This window comes from Bubalus bubalis, chromosome 12, assembly GCF_019923935.1.
Source record: "Bubalus bubalis isolate 160015118507 breed Murrah chromosome 12, NDDB_SH_1, whole genome shotgun sequence".
NCBI lineage: Eukaryota > Metazoa > Chordata > Mammalia > Artiodactyla > Bovidae > Bubalus > Bubalus bubalis.
This window is the reverse complement of record NC_059168.1, coordinates 36,750,697-36,769,457: the sequence shown is the minus strand read 5'-3', so window position 1 is coordinate 36,769,457 and position 18,761 is coordinate 36,750,697. Positions and strand designations below refer to the sequence as shown.

Genomic DNA, 18,761 nt, shown 5'->3' with positions numbered 1-18,761 from the left:
GGTGGGAAGGCTGGCTAGAGTCAAATCTCACATGTTTGTGCAGGGAGGTCTCTTATCAGAGTCTGCCTCTGGGGAGGCTAGGGCAGCTCCATGGGGCCAGCTGGGCATAAGGAAACCACAGAAAGAGACGAACACAGAGCAGGAGGCAGTGGGGCTGTAGACAAACCCCTTTCTAGGTTCAAAGTATAAGAGGAGGCAACTTGACAACAGTCACCCAAAACCTTCCTTGGGCCACAATGTTTACAGTCCCATTCTTTTACTCCCTTAAGAGAAGTGGTATCTTTTCCTCAAAGGGAATATCTATGTCCCTCCTCTTTTTCCTAACTAGTCTCCAAGAGTCCTTTTAACAGTCATCCCAGTCAAGCACTGGACTTAAGCTAAAAGAATCAGTGTTTCAAGCTCATCAAAATTTGAGGGTGTCACATGTTCAGAAAACTGAGCGGTTCTGGGCTTGTTAATTTTCCATGTCACCAAAACGTACTCACAAAGAAGGCAATGGCACCCCACTCCAGTACTCTTGCCTGGAAAATCCCATGGACAGAGGAGCCTGGTAGGCTGCAGTCCATGAGGTCGCTAAGAGTCGAACACGACTGAGCAACTTCACTTTCATGCATTGGAGAAGGAAATGGCAACGCACTCCAGTGTTCTTGCCTGGAGAATCCCAGGGACGGGGGAGCCTGGTGGGCTGCCATCTATGGGGTCTCACAGAGTTGGACACGACTGAAGTGACTTAGCAGCAGCAGCATGGTCCTACAGGAGGAGACTGAACTTGGGAGTCAGAAAACCTGGATTCTATGTAAAGCAATTATACTCCAATTAAAAAATAAACAGAAAACCTGGATTCTGGGAAAGGCAGCGTCATACTGGTTGATTAACCCATTATCAGTTTCTTTATAAAAAGGAAGAGAATACCCCACAGGATTATTATTAGTACCAAGGAAATGCCCACTTCTTTAGAACAAAGTACTAGATCCCATGCTGGGCACTCTGAATAATCTCATTTAGTTAATTAAGGAAGATGGTACATATTAAAGTGCTATAAACATTAATAATTAGCAGCACTAGCACATCACTCAAAAGGATTCAAATTTACAAATCTGTTAGGAACTTCTAAATTTTAAGCTGAAACTCTGGCAAACTGGTGAAAATAATTTTAACTGATGACTTGTCCCACATAGTTATCTGGGCTTAGAAAATTTATAGTATTATAGTACAGTATTCGAAGGTATCCAGACCAAAACCCCAATCTTTTACGCTTTCGGTAAACACAGAATGTTCTTATAAATCTTTGCTGCTCCCCACCCACCCCGCCAACCAGGGTTATCATTTGATCAGGGTTATCATTTGTCACCAACTCTTTCCACTGTCACTATGGGAAGTATTTGAAGGCTATTACTTTATATCTAAGAAATTAAAAGTTTTCTTCATGACAAGCAGGTGTAAACCTAGCAATCATCTCTCTATAAGCTTTATGAAATTATACAAGACAGACAAACATCTAGGTACCATAACGGGAAAAGTTCTTTTTAAAAACTTAAGAATGCATTTTCCTCATGACCCTTGGGTATAAAACCAGCAATATTCTTTCCCTAGCAGTTTAGAAATCAACACCAAAAGATGAAGAAATTCAAGGAGGCAACCCTGAGATAGCATGTAATAAACTTGAGAGTAACGCATTTCAATGGCCTGCAACTCCCTCTACATCCCACTACGTCCCAAAGAAGACAGGTGGAGAATTTCTCCATTTCTCCTTCTAAACAGTTGGGAAAATTCACGGAACCAAGACAGCTAAGAGAAAATACCTTCTCCAGAAACATCAGGCGCTGGACATCAGGGTCAGGATGCAAAGAAGGCAGGAAAAAGTTCATTTTGATGTTTTTCAATTAGATTCTGTCTTCATTACAACTCCACAGCTAGAACTGATAGGATCAGTGCTCTGAGGGGGCAGGCAGGTAGGAAGAAGAGGGAAGCACTTCACAAGGTCACCTTGTCTCTTCTTTTTGCATAAATTAAGTATTAATTTATCTAAGTATCTAGAAGTCTGGGAGGAGAAAGTTCGAGAATAACAATATGCAGCCTGAGCTTACTTAGGGCCTGGGACCTGGAACAAGCAATTTCACTCTATCTTTAAAACCTCAGAGGGATGGGCAATATAGGGATAAGGGATGAAGGCTACAAGGATATATTGTAACCACAGAAAACAGAACCAATATTTCACAGTAATTATAACTGGAGTACAACCTTTAAAAATTGCAAATCACTACACTATACACACTTGTAACTTATATACTGGGGTTCCCATGTGGCTCAGCTGGTAAAGAATCTGCCTACAATGCGGGAGACCTGGGTTCGATCCCTGGGTTGGGAAGATCCCCTGGAGAAGGGAAAGGCTACCCACTCCAGTATTCTGGCCTGGAGAATTCCATGGACTATACAGTCCATGGGGTCGCAAAGAGTCGGACACGACTGAGTGACTTATACTGTACATCAACTATACCTCAATTTTTAAAAAACCTTACAGGTATGCACACAAGATGAGATATAGACAAAGCTCCTACTAACACATCTGATGCATGGTGAGCACTCCATGAAATCTTTTTCCAACCAACTCATCAGAGGAGACAGGAGAAGCTTACTGGAATAAAAGAGTGTAAGCACAGTCTTAAAAAACAAAACGGTAGGAAGGGTTTCTATTGGTAAAATGGAAGGACGGGGCCTTTGAGGCAGAAGGTAGACAATGAAGGCAAAACCCAGGGCTGGGTTTCATGAAGAGTTGCAGGCTGCCCACCTGGGAAGATTTATTCGGTAGGAATGTAAGAGCTGGTATAGGAATTTCGTGGTCTGCGGCCATTTGGAGGAAGGTCCTGAATGCCAGGCTAAGGAGCCTGGAATTTAATTTATGCAAGAGGCAGACGAGACAGGTTCTGAGTAGGGGAGGAGCAGGAGTATCCAGCTGATAAGAAGGGAAGCTAGCTGATGTGAAACTGGAGAAAAGGTATCATCATGAACTTCTCTGTTACTATGAACACGTTTTTAAAAACATGTGAGGTTGAGTTTTGTTGTGTTTCAGCAGTCCTCTCTTACTTAACAAAGAAAAACAAAACAACAAATCCAACTGTATAAGCTACATGAACAGATTCTGAGTAAGGTGATAACTTGATCTTACAGGTGAAAAATTCGAAAGAGATCTCAGTGTGCAGGGGTGTGCCTGTCAGGTGTGTGCTGGGTGTTGGTGGTTAACATTTGAAGCCATTACAGGTGGAAAGTCCTACCTTTGTCAGGAGCATCAGTATGAAAGAGATCTCAGTCCCTTAAGTCAGTGAGGTTTTGTTTCTGATTGTACTTATTTACTTATGATAAATGTCTATGAACTATTTTATCTAAAAGACCAGGCTCATTTTATAACATTGTATTTCCCTATGCGACAACATCAAAAGTCAGTCCCTCCTGAGATTTTTAGGATCCAGTGTGAAAATATTTGAAATCAACAAAAATGCAGAAATATCTCCTACAAAATCACAGTACTCTCAGGTATAGATGCTAAATGAATAAGTTAGTACAAGAGGCACTGGAAAAAAAAATCAATACTGATTCAGAGGCACTGTTTGCTAGTATTGGGTTGGAAGTACTAGGAAGGATTAAAAAGAGGGAAAAGGTTGCTTAATAGGCATGTACAAAATTAAATCAGCAGACAAAATCTATATGTTATCAAAGATATGATGATAGGAAGAACTACAAATACTAAAAAACTAGTAATATACACCACACAGGGGATGCAGGTGGGATGGGGAAAAGTTTTATCAAAAAAATTCCTCAAGGTGCTTCAAATGCAATCTATCCCATTTGGAACGAAGGACAATGCCAACTGTTTGTAATTCTCCTGGGATTCACCACACTTGGGAGTTAATTCACCCTTTCTCAGTTCCTCAACATGGGTTATAGAAATACCAATACTAAACTTGTGCAACTTCTAAACCACGATGTTTAGAAATAAGAAAGCTATCTGGAACTAAATGAGGGGACAAAGGTCATTTTTTTTTAAAAATCACCACACAAAATGTGAAGCTCATCCCTTTTGAAGGAATTTCCTTGGGAAACACTTATGAGATAAACTATCAAAGGGACACACTGATTTTTTTTTTTTTTTTTTTTGAACTTTAAATTTTACTTTTCCAGAGAGGACAGTTTAAGACATTTCCTGTGTGTTAGCTCCACCCTTCTCAGAGAGCAGTTTTACAACCGTCCTCAAACCTTTCAGAATAACAGTCTTTTGTTATGGGTGGCCCTGTGGGCACACTCCTCCCCACAACTTTGTATATTTTCACCTTGGTTCTGTATTTCTCCAGAGACTACAGGAGAGTGTTGACTGGACCTTAGCAACAGGTTTTCAAGTTGAGGACAGCCTGTGGTGTTTTCTCCTGGGCAGTGTGATACAATGAAGCGGGGAGAAAGGGTCATTTGAAGAAGAGGTGCATTCTGAATTCTCAGAACCTCAAACTTCACACTGGGGCCTTTGATCACACACCCAGAAGATAACAGACCCACCCAACTCCTCCAGTTTCCACCTACAAGTTCCAGCTCCGGCCTCGCTAAATTTGCACCGAAAAGCAAATTCTACCTTCGAAGAGTTGGAGTGAAAGGAGGCAAAGACCCACAACTGTTCCCTAGGGGGGATGGAGCTTCCTCTTAGCTAACTGCGGGAGGAATGCAGTGTTTAAAATCACGTCCTGTTCTGCCTCTTGTTTTCCAGAAGAGTGTCATTACTGTCAACTATTTCACAAGACAAATAAACCTGTGAATGAAATATATCCTCCCCCCTCTTTCCAGTGAAAACACTGGAAGACTGGGCTGCTTCCTTCCTTCCTCCTCCTCACAGGAACCACATTTGTGGCACTGAGAGGAGTTAAAATAAGAAACACAAACGAGGTCTGCAAAGGCTACTTTTCAGAGCACCAGAGTCATTTCCAGTCTATTGCTGATTCCGGGGGCTTCCTAATGGAAGGAGTTGTGTTTTCAGTTATGAATCCTTTTTCATGAATCAAATAGGAGACTCCGCCGGCCAGGCCTGCTGGCAGGGCAGGGACCGCCAAGGGCAAGGCCCACCCCAGCCACAGGCTGCAGGCCCATCACCCCCACAAAGTGCTCCCCATAAAAAAACGTGCGGTAAAAGATTCATTCAACTGTTCGAGACTAATAAAGACTCCAAGAAACCTGCAATTGATCCAACTAATCCAACCCAATAGCGCTGGAATGGCAATAACTGGTTTTCATTATAAATTACATAGCCCACTAAATTGATGGGAAGGCTCTATCCCAACACAAAACATCAAAAGAGTTAAAATTAAGCTCCGGAATCAAAACTGTAATTTACCCAAGGCTTAGGTTCAAAAAGACCACTCCCTCTTTTCCTTTGCCATTGTGCTACAGGGTGTCCAGCAGTGCACTTTACACCTTTAGGCTTCCCAGAGGTACGAGGCTGGGGACTGGGAGATACAGAAGTCCTGGAATCAAATATTTGCATACTAATAGGTCTATTAGCATTGGTCTACTGAAATGCAAGGACAGTTAAAAAGGGAGAAAATGTGTGTGCTGTGGGCAGTAGATAACCTGACAACCGAGAGAGCCCAAAGGAAACTGGAGAGGGAGACTCCAAATGGTGGCTTCTCTGGAGTCAAGAGTGAGAAACCGTCTCCTTTAAGTAGTGCATGGGCTGCCTGCAGCCAACCAGAGGCTTTGGAGCTGGGCATGCGGCCGCCGGGCTTCAGCAGGGTCATGTACCATATGGCACAAATAAAGCTTCAGAACCCCGGAGGCACGACTCCAGGACAGGCCCGGCCTTAGAGTGCGGAGCTTACCTTGGAGCTGCTTGAATCTCCCTTCCAGCTGGTTGAAGTTGTAAGGCACCTGCCCCGTATAAGCCGGCGACAGCGGCCCGGAGATGCTAGACGTCCTCTGCAATTCCATTATGCCCAGCGTAACGCCCCGGCGGGCTGAACGGTGGAAATCCCGCTCCGGCCCCCTCCTACCCCCATTCAGCACGCAGCGGCTTCCGCAACGCCTGGCTTTCGGCCCCGGCGAAAAGGGCTGGACCTTAGGCAAGCCCCATGCCGGTGTGAAAGACCAGCAGGGTGATCTGATAGGAAGCTGGCCGCAGGAGAGTCTACCTTAGCCCGGTCACTCACGCATCCAATTCCTGTGGCTTTCCTTCCTTTTGTGGCCCTTGGCTCTAGGCTTGAAATAAATTACCGAGAAGGGGCGGGAGGGCGGAGGGAGGGAGGCCGCAAGTCCCACTTAAAATTTTTTAAAAATACGGCCAATCCTGAGCATGCCCTAGTCGCCGATCCCAGGAGGTCGCGGGCGCATCGCACACACCTCCTCCCCGCTGCCCGTGGCGGCCGCCGGTTTGTAATTTAATCTGGAGCCACTCGCAGTGCGCTGGGCGGTGATGTCACCTGATTAGCATAACAGCATTGTAGAGGAAACGCAGGCTGTACCACGAGGGGCGCGGGGGAGGCCGGCGGGCCGCGGCCCCCCACCCGTCGGCCGCCTCGGAGCCGCACTCCCCCAGGCCGGGTCCAGGACGCGCCTGCTGCGGTGGTACCTTCCCGAACAAAGCTGCTGGAATTACAATCTTTTGTTGAGAGCCTCACGTAACGGAAAAGTCTCCGATTACTATCACAGGAAAAGAAGGCGGCCCTGGAGGGTCAGGAGCCCCGCAGGTCCCCGGCCGCGGCGGCTCATCCGCTAGGCAGCGTCTGAGGAGGCCACGCGGACCGCGCACCTGGGCGCTCGGCGTCTTCAGCGCGCGGGCGCCGACCACGCGGCGGTGGCACCGTGTCGGCGGGTGAAAGTAAAACAAAGTCCCTCTGGGCTCCGGGGCAGGGACACAGCAAGGGGATGGCGGGAGCGCTGTAAGTTCAGTCTCACGGAAGGATCTTCTCAGCAGGCTTCTGCTACCAGCACGCCATGTTAAGCGGAGGGTCTCTGGGTAACACCAGCCCCATAACAGTAACGACGCAAGATTTCTGGGAGCACCGTGTTGCAAGGCATTGTGGGAGAAAGGTACACAGGTAAACACCTCCGGGATCACTGACCTGGATGATCTGAGGAACCAGTGAGGAGATAAAAGAAACCCCGCTCAAATCCTATTGTGATTTTTAAAACGAAACGTTTCAGTTTTTGAGTTCTTCAGGAATTTAAAACTCTCCTCCCTGGCTTCTTCCACCAATCTCAACCCAAAATAAAATCCTCTACATAGGAAATGTCTGTGTTAGTTGCTCAGTCGTGTCCGACTCTTTGCGAACCCATGGGCTGTCGCCCCCCAGGATCCTCTGTTCATGGAATTCTCCAGACAAGAATACTTGGGTGGGTTGCCATTCCCTTCTCCAGGGGGTCTTCCTGACCCTGGGATGGAACACGGGTCTCCAGCATTGCAGGCAGATTCTTTACAGTCTGAGCCACCAGGGAAGCCCCCAACATAGAACAGTGATCAAAATGTGTTCTTGGAAAATAACTGACCCTAATTACCACGCGCCCAGCCATCCCCTTTTTTAGTAACTACAGGCAGACAACAAATTACAAACTTGGGGTTTCAAGCGTGGAGCCTTGCAGCCATACTTGCTGAAGAAGGTAATTTCATTCCTAAAGGATTCCAACCTGCACTAAAGAGGTGGGCCTCCACCACAGGTTTACTTTAGTCACCAGGGCACTTGTAATTCAAGCAACTGCATCCTATTCAGGGCTAAAGTTAAAACAAATCCAGCATCCAGCTAACTGCTCAACTTGGAACAACCTCCATTCCTCCCATCCACACTGCTGGGTTTTTAATACATCCAGTGTCAACCCTCAGGGTGCTAAAGCCAGTCCCAGGATTCGAAGCTATTCCTCCTCCAAGAGGTAGAGCATTTTCTAAAGCCACTTTACTGCAGTTCAAAACACTGACAGCAAGGTGGCAAAATGTGGGATCTTGGAAGCAGCACTTGAGGAGGATTCCCAAGACTTGAGTTTCTGTCCTGGCCAAGCCGCTTAATCACTTATGACCTTAGAAGAAACCCTGGATTCTTTCTAAATCTCCACTGTCAGACAGGGATAATTAATGCCTACCCACAAGATTACTGAGGGAATGATGTGAAAATGCCCTAAAAGTGGCCATAGTATTCACAATTAGGAGTATTTGATTTTCCCCCTATGTATCACATCAAAGCTACAAAGGGCAGAACTGAAAATGTCCTCCTAACAGGCCCCTCTTCACTATTAAATATATTGGTGGTGTGGTAAGTCTCTTAAGTGTCTAGCTATGGGTACAGAAAATGGGACTGCAAAGTGCTTGCCAATTTACAACACATTTTAAATCTTTAAGCCACTTAGTGAATAGAGTATGAGTCACCCCACTCTTAGTCTCCCTTTCAGTTCCCTCTGATATAGGGAACTAGGTAAAATAAGCTTTCTAATTAGCCAGGTTACATGTGATGTGGCGGAGGGGACGGCTGGGACTACTGTAGCCACATTTGATCCTAAAGAGCAGACTTTGAACAAGCCAGGCAGAGTGAACATGTGTAAATATTAGAAAGGTTTTGAGGTTAGCAAAGGGTTAAATAACCCCCTAGGGGCAAGACGTGAAACGTGAGAATGTCTGGTGTGATGGGGCCAAGGAAGAAGAAAGGACCCAACCCTAATGGCTCACGTGACCACCTCCACCTCAGCAGGGAGGAGAATGGAAAGGCAGGCCAGAGGCGCTCAGTCTTTATTCCATGCAGTATCTCCTGGACACCAACTGTGTGCAGGGCACGCTGCCTGGTGTTTTTGGAGGCATCAGAGATGACTGGGAGAGCTGGTGGCCAAAAGAAATGGGAAAGATACGTATGCCAATAGTCCGAAACCAGAAGAACAGAAGGTGGGGTCGGCAGGGGACCTACTAGAGTTCAGAAGACAAGGGCACACCTGCCTAGGGAGGCGGGAACGAACAACTCCAGGAGAGACAGGCATCTGGCCAGAACGTGGAGCACAGGCAGACCCTCTACAGAATGAGGTGAGGGGGATGCCCCTCTCCTAGTTGGGGGCGGGGAGCAGCCCAAGTAAAAGACCGGGACTGCACTGAAGGAACTGTACCAGCGGGGGATAGGGCAAGAGAGAAGCCAAAAGAGTCAGGTTTGGAACCACAGAAATTTGTGAACCAGATGTGGACAGGGTCTGGGTTGGGCTATAGGGATGATTAATTGGCAGGGTAGGGTAGGTAGAATTAATAGAAAGCAGAGAGACCAAAGGCAGCAAGGTCACTTAGGTGTTCACTGCAGTTGTCCAGGTCAAAAGGCTAGTTAGCATGTGGCAATAGAAGCAGAAAGGAATGGGCTGATGCAAGAGTTAATCCACAGGACTTTGGTAACCAACTCGAGTCCTATAGGACTTCAAAGTCTTTGGGAGGTTCAAAGGTCAGGGCTGAACTTCAGACTCTGGGGATTTTAGAGATGGCCATGGTGTGCAGGGTGGGTTGAACACTTCCTTCCAGACAGGCTGCAGCTCCATGGGGTGATATGTCCAGATGTGGTCAGGGACGTGGAAACAGAGCTCAAGGCTGAAGATAAAGTCCACGTACAGGGTCAGAGTGGAGACTGCAGTAGCTGAGGTCTAGGAAAAGGCATAATAGGCAAGTAGCTGAGCAGGGAGTTGTGGGGAAAGGTGGTGTCTGGGAGGAAGGAGAAACAACAGTGGAGATACCAAGGGAGTCAGAGAGGGGAAGAGATACTCAAGCAGGACAGGTGGCAGACGGATGGCAGCACGTGCTGCAGAAAGAGCAAGGAACAGGTGGTCCAGTGTGTGAATTAGGTCACGGGGATAATACGAGCTGAAGCGAGACCACGGGGAGTTGGAGAACAAGAGGGAAGATGGAGGACAAGAAGGTAGCTATGGTGAAGTCAAGATGAGGGAAGAGAGCTTCAGGACTAGGAAAGGGTTCTAGGCCCGGTCTGGCTGGCATGTCCTTTGCTTCAGCCTCAAGCTGGTGCAAGCAGGAAAAAGCCGATGGGAAACAGCTCACAGGTGTGGACAGGCTGTCTTAGCCAAGAGGGGGCTCCCTTACCTTCAGAGGCCAGAGGGCTAGAGACATTCTGAGGAGGAAAGGAGGAATTTAAAGGAGCTTGCCCATCTCTAAGGCTCTTTAAGGTGGCTCAGATGGTAAAGACTCTGCCTGCTACATGGAAGACCTGGGTTTGATCCCTGGGTCAGGAAGATCCCCTGGAGAAAGGAATGGCTACCCACTCCAGCATTCCTGCCTGGAAAATCCCATGCACAGAGGAGACTGGCCAGCTACAGTCCGTGGTGTCGCAGAGAGTCAGACACGACTGAGCGACTTCACTTTCACTCTTTGCCCAACTCTAACTTGATAAAGCAAGAAATCAAGGGTCCAAGTCACAGTTTTATTTATAGTGACCTATGAAAAAGAATCCTGAGGACACATATGGCAGAACCATGCAGCATGTGAATGGGAACATCAGATGGGGTCAGGAACATCAGGGGTCAAAATGCTCAACAGTTAAGCTGCCCACAGAAACAGCCCCTGCCAATCCCCGCCGATCTTCTCTAACTTAAAAAATTACTGTCCCTCCCCCATGCCAAGGATATCAACACACGTGGCCAGCCCTGAGGACTGGTTGTGCCTGCCTTCAGGTTGCATCAAGATTTCAAGGTGTGAGAATTCCCTGGTGGTCGGAGAAGGCAATGGCAACCCACTCCAGTACTCTTGCCTGGAAAATCCCATGGACGGAGGAGCCTGGTAGGTTGCAGTCCATGGGGTCTCGAAGAGTTGGACACGACTGAGCGACTTCACTTTCACCTTTCACTTTCATGCATTGGAGAAGGAAATGGCAACCCACTCCATTGTTCTTGCCTGGAGAATCCCAGGGATGGCAGAGCCTGGTGGGCTGCCGTCTATGGGGTCGCTCAGAGTCGGACACGACTGAAGTAACTTAGCAGCAGTAGCAGCAGCCAGTGATTACAATTCAGCATTTTCACTACTGAGGGCACAGGTTTGATCCCTGGTCAGGGGACTAAGATCCTGCAAGCCTTATGGCACTGCCAAGGAAAAAAAAAAAAAAAAAAACGGTTCCAAGGTGTAATGAATGGACGCAACTGGTCAAGTCAGCTATGGGACTAAAGCAACTGAAGCCCAAGTAACATGTATCTGCTATCTTTGTGATGACAGAAAGGGAAAAGCCCAGTCGCTATGGTTATCTGCAGACAGCACAAATCAGAAGTGCTAGGGTGTGGTGGAAAGACTCAAGTCCACAGACAGGTACTCAGGATCACCTCAACTCCTGAGGGTCTCCCAAGGAGCTAAGTAATTGCATGGGTGCCTTACCACCCTGGACCTTGCAATCCTCGCCCCCAAATCAAACAGGTTGGAATATATGGTCATAAAAACGCCTTCTGGTTCTAAAAGTATGAGTGATTTGGGTTCAATCTCCACATAAACTGAGTGGCCATAATAACAACAACATCACATTATTATAGCACCTTGTACCCTTCACATGCATCTTCTCAAGTAAGGTAGGTATGGTGTCCATTTTGCAGATAAGAGAACTAAGGTTGAGAGAGAGATAGTTGGCCCAGGGCCCACAGCTGGACAGCAGACCTACTGGTCTAGCGCTGTTTCTCTAGGTGTTCAGAGTGTAATATCAGCTAACTAATGGTGTCTGCGCTTCTCAGAAAAATCCTGTTGTTGTTTAGTTGCTAAGTCATGTTTACCTCTTTGTGACCCCATAGACTGTAGCCTGCCAGGCTCTTCTGTCCGTGGGATTTCCCAGGCAAGAATACTGGAGTGGGTTGCATTTCCTCCTCTGGGAGATCTTCCCGACCCAGGGATTGAACCTGCGTCTCCTGCATTGGCAGATGGATCTTTATTGCTGAGCCATGGGGGAAGCCCTAAGACTCTTGAAATGGTATTAAGGTGAACCTAAAACCCAAGACAGCCTCCACACGCCTAGACAAAACTCGGTTTGGGTCAGGATCAGGCACATTCTCTGCTGGTTCACACCGAAGTCGCCACTTGGAGGGTCCTCTTGTTGTGAACAGGTTTTGTTTGGTCTTGTTTTTCTTCCTTTTCTCATAATTGGTGGACCTGTAACTAACATTCAGTATGATTTAGCATGGAGCATGTGAGAACACTTTGGGGGCTGAGATTAAACCTCTGGTTGTGCCAAAAGGCTTTACGTAGTCTGGGAGGTCAAAAGAGGAAAAAAAAAAAAAAAAAGGAATGCTTTTCCTGCATCACAGCAAGCTTGACAGGGTATAAACCACGGGGTGTTCATTTCTTGAACATCTAAACATTAGCGAGATTGAAATGTCTGGGGAGGATGGCCAAAATGCTAAGCTATGATGGGATCTGTACACATTCAAGGACTTGAAAAGCCAACCCAAAGAGCTGGGAAAGCAGTGGTAGGAACAGGGAGCGACAAAAAACAAGGTTTCACATACAAACTGTTTTGCCAAATTCACTGCCACTTTCTTCTGTGGTTTCCAGATCTGTCTTTCGTGTTCACTGCCGTCAAATCTCTTGACAGTTGGACGACCACAGCCAATTTCTCCCAAGCGTTTCTTTACAGGAAACCAAAATACTACTACAAAAATAATCCTCTTCCAAGCGTGTGGCCAGACAGACCAGCGAGCTCCCAATCATTATCGTTCTGTCTCATCTGCCTGATTCTCAGTCTGTCTTACCTCTCTGGTCCAGCCACTCCCTCCTCCAGGAGCCTCCTGCCCACCTCCTCCAGTCTTCATTCTCCTTCTATTTCCATACATAATGCTTGGAGAGCCTCCCACACAATAACTACCTATTACCGTTGCCCTTACTCCCCACAGCCTGCTCAGCAAGCAGCTGCTCTCAGGAAAGAAAAAAAAAAAAAAAAATCCCTTTTCTCAGTCGAAAGGGCCTCACTTAGAAGAAAACTCAACCAACCAACCAAGTATACAACCATAATCCAGCCAAAACCCCGAAACAAGAAATTATCTGAAACCTCCTCTTCCCACCACAAAGAGCAATTCTCACAAAGTCCCACTGGCAGACACATCTGTGATGCTGGCATTTCTGTGCCATCGCTCCCTGCCTGCCAGCCTCTCCAGAATGTCTCCATTTTCAGGGCCTGGGCAGCTGGAAGCAGTCAGCAGCACTTCCCCTTCCCTCACAACCCACACGACTCCAGGATCAGGGCTGAGACCACCCCAACACTTAACCCTGGAGCACCACTCACTGAGGGTCTGGGTCAGGGCTTGGAAATGCAAAGCTAGAGGAGGGAAAAGTGGTTAAAGACAGACTTGGAATCTAGGCAGCTGGCTCTGCCACTTTCTAACTGTTGTGATTCTCTGAGCCTGAAAAACTGGCACAAAAATGGTACCAACCTCACTGAGTGAGTATAATTAAGTGAGTTAAATGTTTAGAGATCTTAGTGCCATCATAGCAGCTATGAGTAATAGTCTTTAAACATCTCATGGAGGAAATCTCAAAACTAATTCTGCCCCACCTCTTCACCAAGAAGGCTCCCAGCTGGAGGATGCTCCAGGTTCCATATGAAACCACTGTTCTCGGGCTGGGAATCCCTTTGGATGTGGGGACAAGGGCAATTTGGAAGAGCAAGACCACTCCTCCACCTGGGAAGTACTCACAAACCCCATTCCCTTTTCTTTAACTCACCCTATTATGCACTGGGAAAGGCATATTCAAAACCATATTTTATAGTCAAAGTAATAATATCTCAGAGATAGCAAGAACACAGTACTCACTATAAAACAAGTTACAAAAGGCCTATGTTTTTAGAAAGGCCAATGTTCATCTGAGGTGGGGCTGATGCTTCCTGGGTGGTGCAGTGGTAAAGAACCCACCTGCCAATGCAGGAGTTAAAAGACACATGGGTTCGATCCCTGGGTCAGGAAAATCTCCTTGAGAGGGAAATGGCAACCCACCCCAGTATTCTCACCTGGAAAATTCCATGGATAGAGGAGCCTGGCAGGCTACAGTCCATGGAGTCACAAAGAGTCAGATACGAGTGAGCACACATACACATCAGATATGATACTTCAAGACTAAGAGTAACTAGAACAAAGATTAAAGGGAGGGCTAAAGGTATTTTGCATCCACAACAACTGCTGTCTCTGTGCCTTGAAGATGATGGATGGATGGATGGATCGCTCTCTTTACACACACACACCTCAATCACCCCTCCCACAAAATCATCTAGTTATATATGGCTGAAATAAGCAGGCAAACCTAATTTTTATTTATATCCTTTTCCTGTTTCTTGTTTCACGGGTCACAGCAGAACTGAATACAAACGACCGACATCTCTGCTGAGAAGGAGAAAAAATGGCAAGTTACACTCAGTAACAAGCACCCAAGGTCCCGGAGAAGGAAGGAATGCAGTTTATTGAATCTTCTAGCCCAGCCAAAGCTAATCCTGCATTCTTATCTCATCTGTTATCTGTACATGCAAAGCTTCCCCATACAGGCAAAAGAATGCCCCAGTCTAGAAGCCCCACCTTTGGCAAACAGGTGTTGCTATGCCTGTGAATATACAACACCAGGCAGAGCCAAGGCTCCTGTACACAGGTAGAGTGCTTCAAAGGAAAGAACATCTGAGGAATGCAGTTGGGGCCAGGTCTGCTCTTGCCCAGGATTTCTGGTTCTGCTCCCCACCTCCAAGTTGGAGGGGAAAGGCTGACACCCAGGTGTTCAGAGCCATCAGGCCAGCGTTTCACAAAGGGGCAGATGGGACAGTGACAAGACGCTGCTTCCTGGTGGCACAACTCGTGGGAAAGACCCGGGAAAAGAGGAAATATAAATCTATTCTTTGTGAAAATAGGCCTTTGGACCCTGCCCACCGGTATTCACACCCAGTTTATCTTTTCCAGGAGCTTAACACAGACCAGGCTGTAATAAGAGGAATACAGCAGGCTGAACAGGCACCTGGAGAGGAAAGGAGGGAAAGGGAGTAGGGGGTGCAAACTCCATTTAAGACATAGGCCCCGCCCCTCCTGGTCTGGGGAGGGCAAAAGCCAACCCCTCCAGCAAGTTCTCGGCCCCCCATGTCCCCAGCTCTGGCCATTGGAAGGACCTACAGCGTTATAAGTGATTTCTTCTCTGCAGGCACTTTCAGCCTAGTGGAGGAAACAGAACACACGCATACACACCCAAATGCAAAGAAAGATGTGGTAATGCCTAACAGTGAGGTTAGTGACAGTCACAGTGAGGACCACTCTGAATGGATCAACAACAGTACTTTTCTCCCTGCTGAGAGAAGAACAGAGCAGAGCGGGCTTCCTTCCACCCAAATGCTCTCTGTTGCTACACCATCCTGTCAGCAGTTTCAATGTGGCTTCTCACCACATCTCTGCCAACGTGTGCCATACGAACACGAGTGTAAGTGCGTTTATTAATTGCGGGGGGAAGGGGGTGCAGAAACGTGATTTCTTGCTCTTGGAAAAACAGGCCCCGATAACCCAGTTGCAGGGCCATGGAAGAGTGCTCACGGCCCCAGCATGATGAAGCGTGAAATACTTTAAGGGAGCAGTCATTCTTCATCCTCAGCACCTGAGCCTCTGCCGATCCCTCAAGGAGATAGCACAGCCTCCTTCCCACAGGGCCTGGTCAGGCAGCCACCCACTGGGCACAGGCCCTGAATAATTCATGGTCCGCCCAGTCACTCAGTAGTGCCAAGGCCCACCAGCTGGCATTAACTGGGAGGCAGGCTCCAGGCCTACGATGAAAGAATGAAATACTATCAACTACCTCAGAGACCTTCTTTACAGGAACTGATAATCCTTCCCCATGCTCTTTTTCTCCCCAAGCGAAACCAAGTACTTTTCCACCAGATCTAAATGTAGTTGACTTTTACTCTAAGGAGGACAGGGTCCCAAGTATAGATGGTGTTGAGTGGCGGGGGAGTGACTTCCTCAAACAAGCACTTGGTCAGGGTGTCATTCCCCTGCTCAGCATGCTGAGATGCATAGGTAAAGGGCCAGATGCTGTGCCTGACACCAGACAGATGCCCCATAAATGTCAGTCCCCATCCCCTCGTCCTACCTGTCTGTCTGCTCCAGCCAGACCAGTCCCTGCCCCATCACCTGTCTCAGGCTTTCCCATCTCCACGCCTCCAGTCCTGGCGCTCCCCTCTCCTCTCCCTCTGTCTGAAGTCCACCCATCCTTCAAGCCCAGCTCAAAACTTCCCTCCTCCAGGAAGGCTTCCCAGACTATCCTAGCTGGGATTCTGGCTCTTTCTCAGAAACCCTACACCTGCACTGTCGGCCCCCCTTGTCTGGCACCTTTCATGGACTGCCACTGCCCTAGAGTACTGCTTATCTCTTCCCAAGCACCGGTCTTATCTACCTAATTAAAATAATGGAAAGTGCACCAGCTACACAGAAGTGAAAAGTCGGCTGCAGTCTCAGCCACTGACGCTGACCAGCCTTGCTGACCTGACTCAAGTCCCTCGGCTGCTCACAATGTTCTCCCTAAAAACCAATGGATCTGAAGCAGCAAATCTCCAGGGTCCTATGGATACAATGCTCTTGGAAATACATCATGATCTGTTTTAGGGAAGATGCAAGTCTCACATAATCTTCACTCCACACCTAGTCCAGTATCCTCTAAGAAACAACTCTTCAAAAGCGATACAGCCATGTCAGAAGCCTGAACACAGAACAGAGCCAGGGCTCTGTGAAGGGAACTGACACTCTATGGTGAACTGCAGGGCCTGTCCACCTTATGTAATACTCCCTTGTCCATACCTTAATCTTTCACAAGAGGATGAGAGCTAGAGCTCCAAACAGGGGTCAAAAAGGGCCTTCTCAAAATTCACCCATCTGAGCCAACCATCTTATTTACAGAGAAGGAAAACAAGGCCCAGAGCAGCATGCCCAGAGACACAGGTAGTTGCTGCACACCAGCAATCAGAAAGCACACCTTCTGAATCTTTGCTGCTCTTTCATTTCCAGGGAAAACCTGAAGGTAACAGGGGCTGAGGACAAAGGAAGTGGCACGCATTTCTTGTGCCTTGTGGTCAGGGAAGTGAGTCCAGGGCTTGAAATCAGAGAAAGGGCACACTCATCCCATCTCCTACCTCCCTTCCAGCATCCAACCTGCCTCCTTTGCAGCATCCAACCTGCTTCCTGTCTAGCATCCAATACCAAGCCTACGGAGCCTACAGGCTAGTACTAAGTGGCAGATGGCCCATATCTTTCTGATATCCAACTTGTACCAGCAGAGAGACGAGGCGGCCCTGGACTATGGTACTGGCCTCTTTGATACCACCCTCCCAGCCTAGTAGAGACCTGGACTCACAGTCAGCTACCAGAAACCTGAATCCCAAGGCCTGTTGTGCAAAGACCCCCCTCCCCCGCCACCTCTTTCAGTTTTCTTCACTGGACTTTCCTCTATTGTTCTTATAATGTTCAGGGGAACAGTTTACTCAGGAGGCATTTTTTTTTTTTTTAATCTGACCAATGGATTTTTTCACTATAGCCAGCACTTCAATGACAGGTAAATAATGAGAGAGAGGAGAGAGACTAGGTTCTTTTCTAAAACTTGCTATGCTCACTTATAACCACCTGTCCACTCATCTTTTGCTACCATTTCTATCACCCTTTTAAATTACCATCTACCAGGAAAAGCAGGCCTTATGACCACGATGATACCTTTTTTCCACTTGCACCTTTGACTTAATAACAATAAACGCTTCAATAAAGGATGGGTATAAACTGGAACCCTTGTCTACTGCTAACGGGAATGTAAAATGGTGCCGCTGCTATGGAAAACAATATGATCGCTTCTCAAAGAATTAAGAATAGAATTACAGATGATCCAGAAATCTCAAGTCTGGGTTTACCCAAGACAACTGAAAGCAGAATCTCAAAGTGATATCTGCACACCCATGTTTTACTGCAGCATTATTCAGAGCAGCCAAGAGGTGGAAGTAATCCAAATGTCTATGAAGGAGTGAATGGATAAAGAAAATGTGGCATATACATACAATGGGATACTATTCACCCTTAAAAAAGAAGGAAATCCTGTCACATGTTTCAACATGGATGAACCCTAAGGACATTATGCTGTCATTACAAGGACATTATGCAATAAGCCAGTCATAAAAAGACAGGTACTTACAGTACATGGAACTCTGCTCAATGTTATGTGGCAGCCTGGATGGGAGGGGAGTACAGAGGTGAATGGATACATGTACATGTATGACTGAGTCCCTTTGCTATTCACCTGAAACTATCATGACATTGTTAATCACCTATACTCCAATACAAAATTAAAAAGTTAAAAATAAAAGATGGGTATTGTATGATTCCACTTACATGAGGTATCTAGAGCAGTCAGACTCAAGGAAACAGAAAGTAGAATGGAGGTTGCCAGGAGCTGGGGGAGGGGGAACCTGGGAGCTGTTGTTTAATGGGAATAGAGTTTCAGTTTTGCAAGATAAAAATGTTCTAGAGATTTGTTGCGTGACAATGTCAATACAGTTAACACTATTGACCTGTCCACTTAAAAATGGTTAACATGGTAAATTCTATGTAATGAGTTTTTTTAACCACAATTAAAAATAAAATTAAAAAGGTCTTACAGTCTCAGGGGGAATCCACTACTGGGCATGGCTATAAAAGCAGATCTAAGGCCAAGTTTCGTGCCTATGACTCTAAACTTGAACAAAACGTTCTCAAATGCTATCAACCAACACACTGATTCCTTCAAGTCCTCTCTTTAACCCTTAAGAAGG

The 18,761-nt window shown here is 46.9% G+C and overlaps 1 protein-coding gene across 4 annotated transcripts in view; it reads right to left on the bottom strand.

Annotated features, from left to right (window-relative positions):
* The window catches only part of SPTBN1 (spectrin beta, non-erythrocytic 1), a 211,946-nt gene that overhangs the window by 108,460 nt on the left and 84,725 nt on the right, over nucleotides 1–18,761 (bottom strand). The window contains exon 1 of one of the 4 annotated variants that reach the window (XM_006044743.4): nucleotides 5,856–7,287. The exons of the other annotated variants lie outside the window; for them this stretch is intronic. Within the exon in view, the coding sequence (XP_006044805.3) occupies nucleotides 5,856–5,964 (109 nt within the window). The 5' untranslated portion in view covers nucleotides 5,965–7,287. Of the gene's footprint in view, nucleotides 1–5,855; nucleotides 7,288–18,761 lie in introns of those variants that run through there. 4 annotated transcript variants of the gene reach the window in all.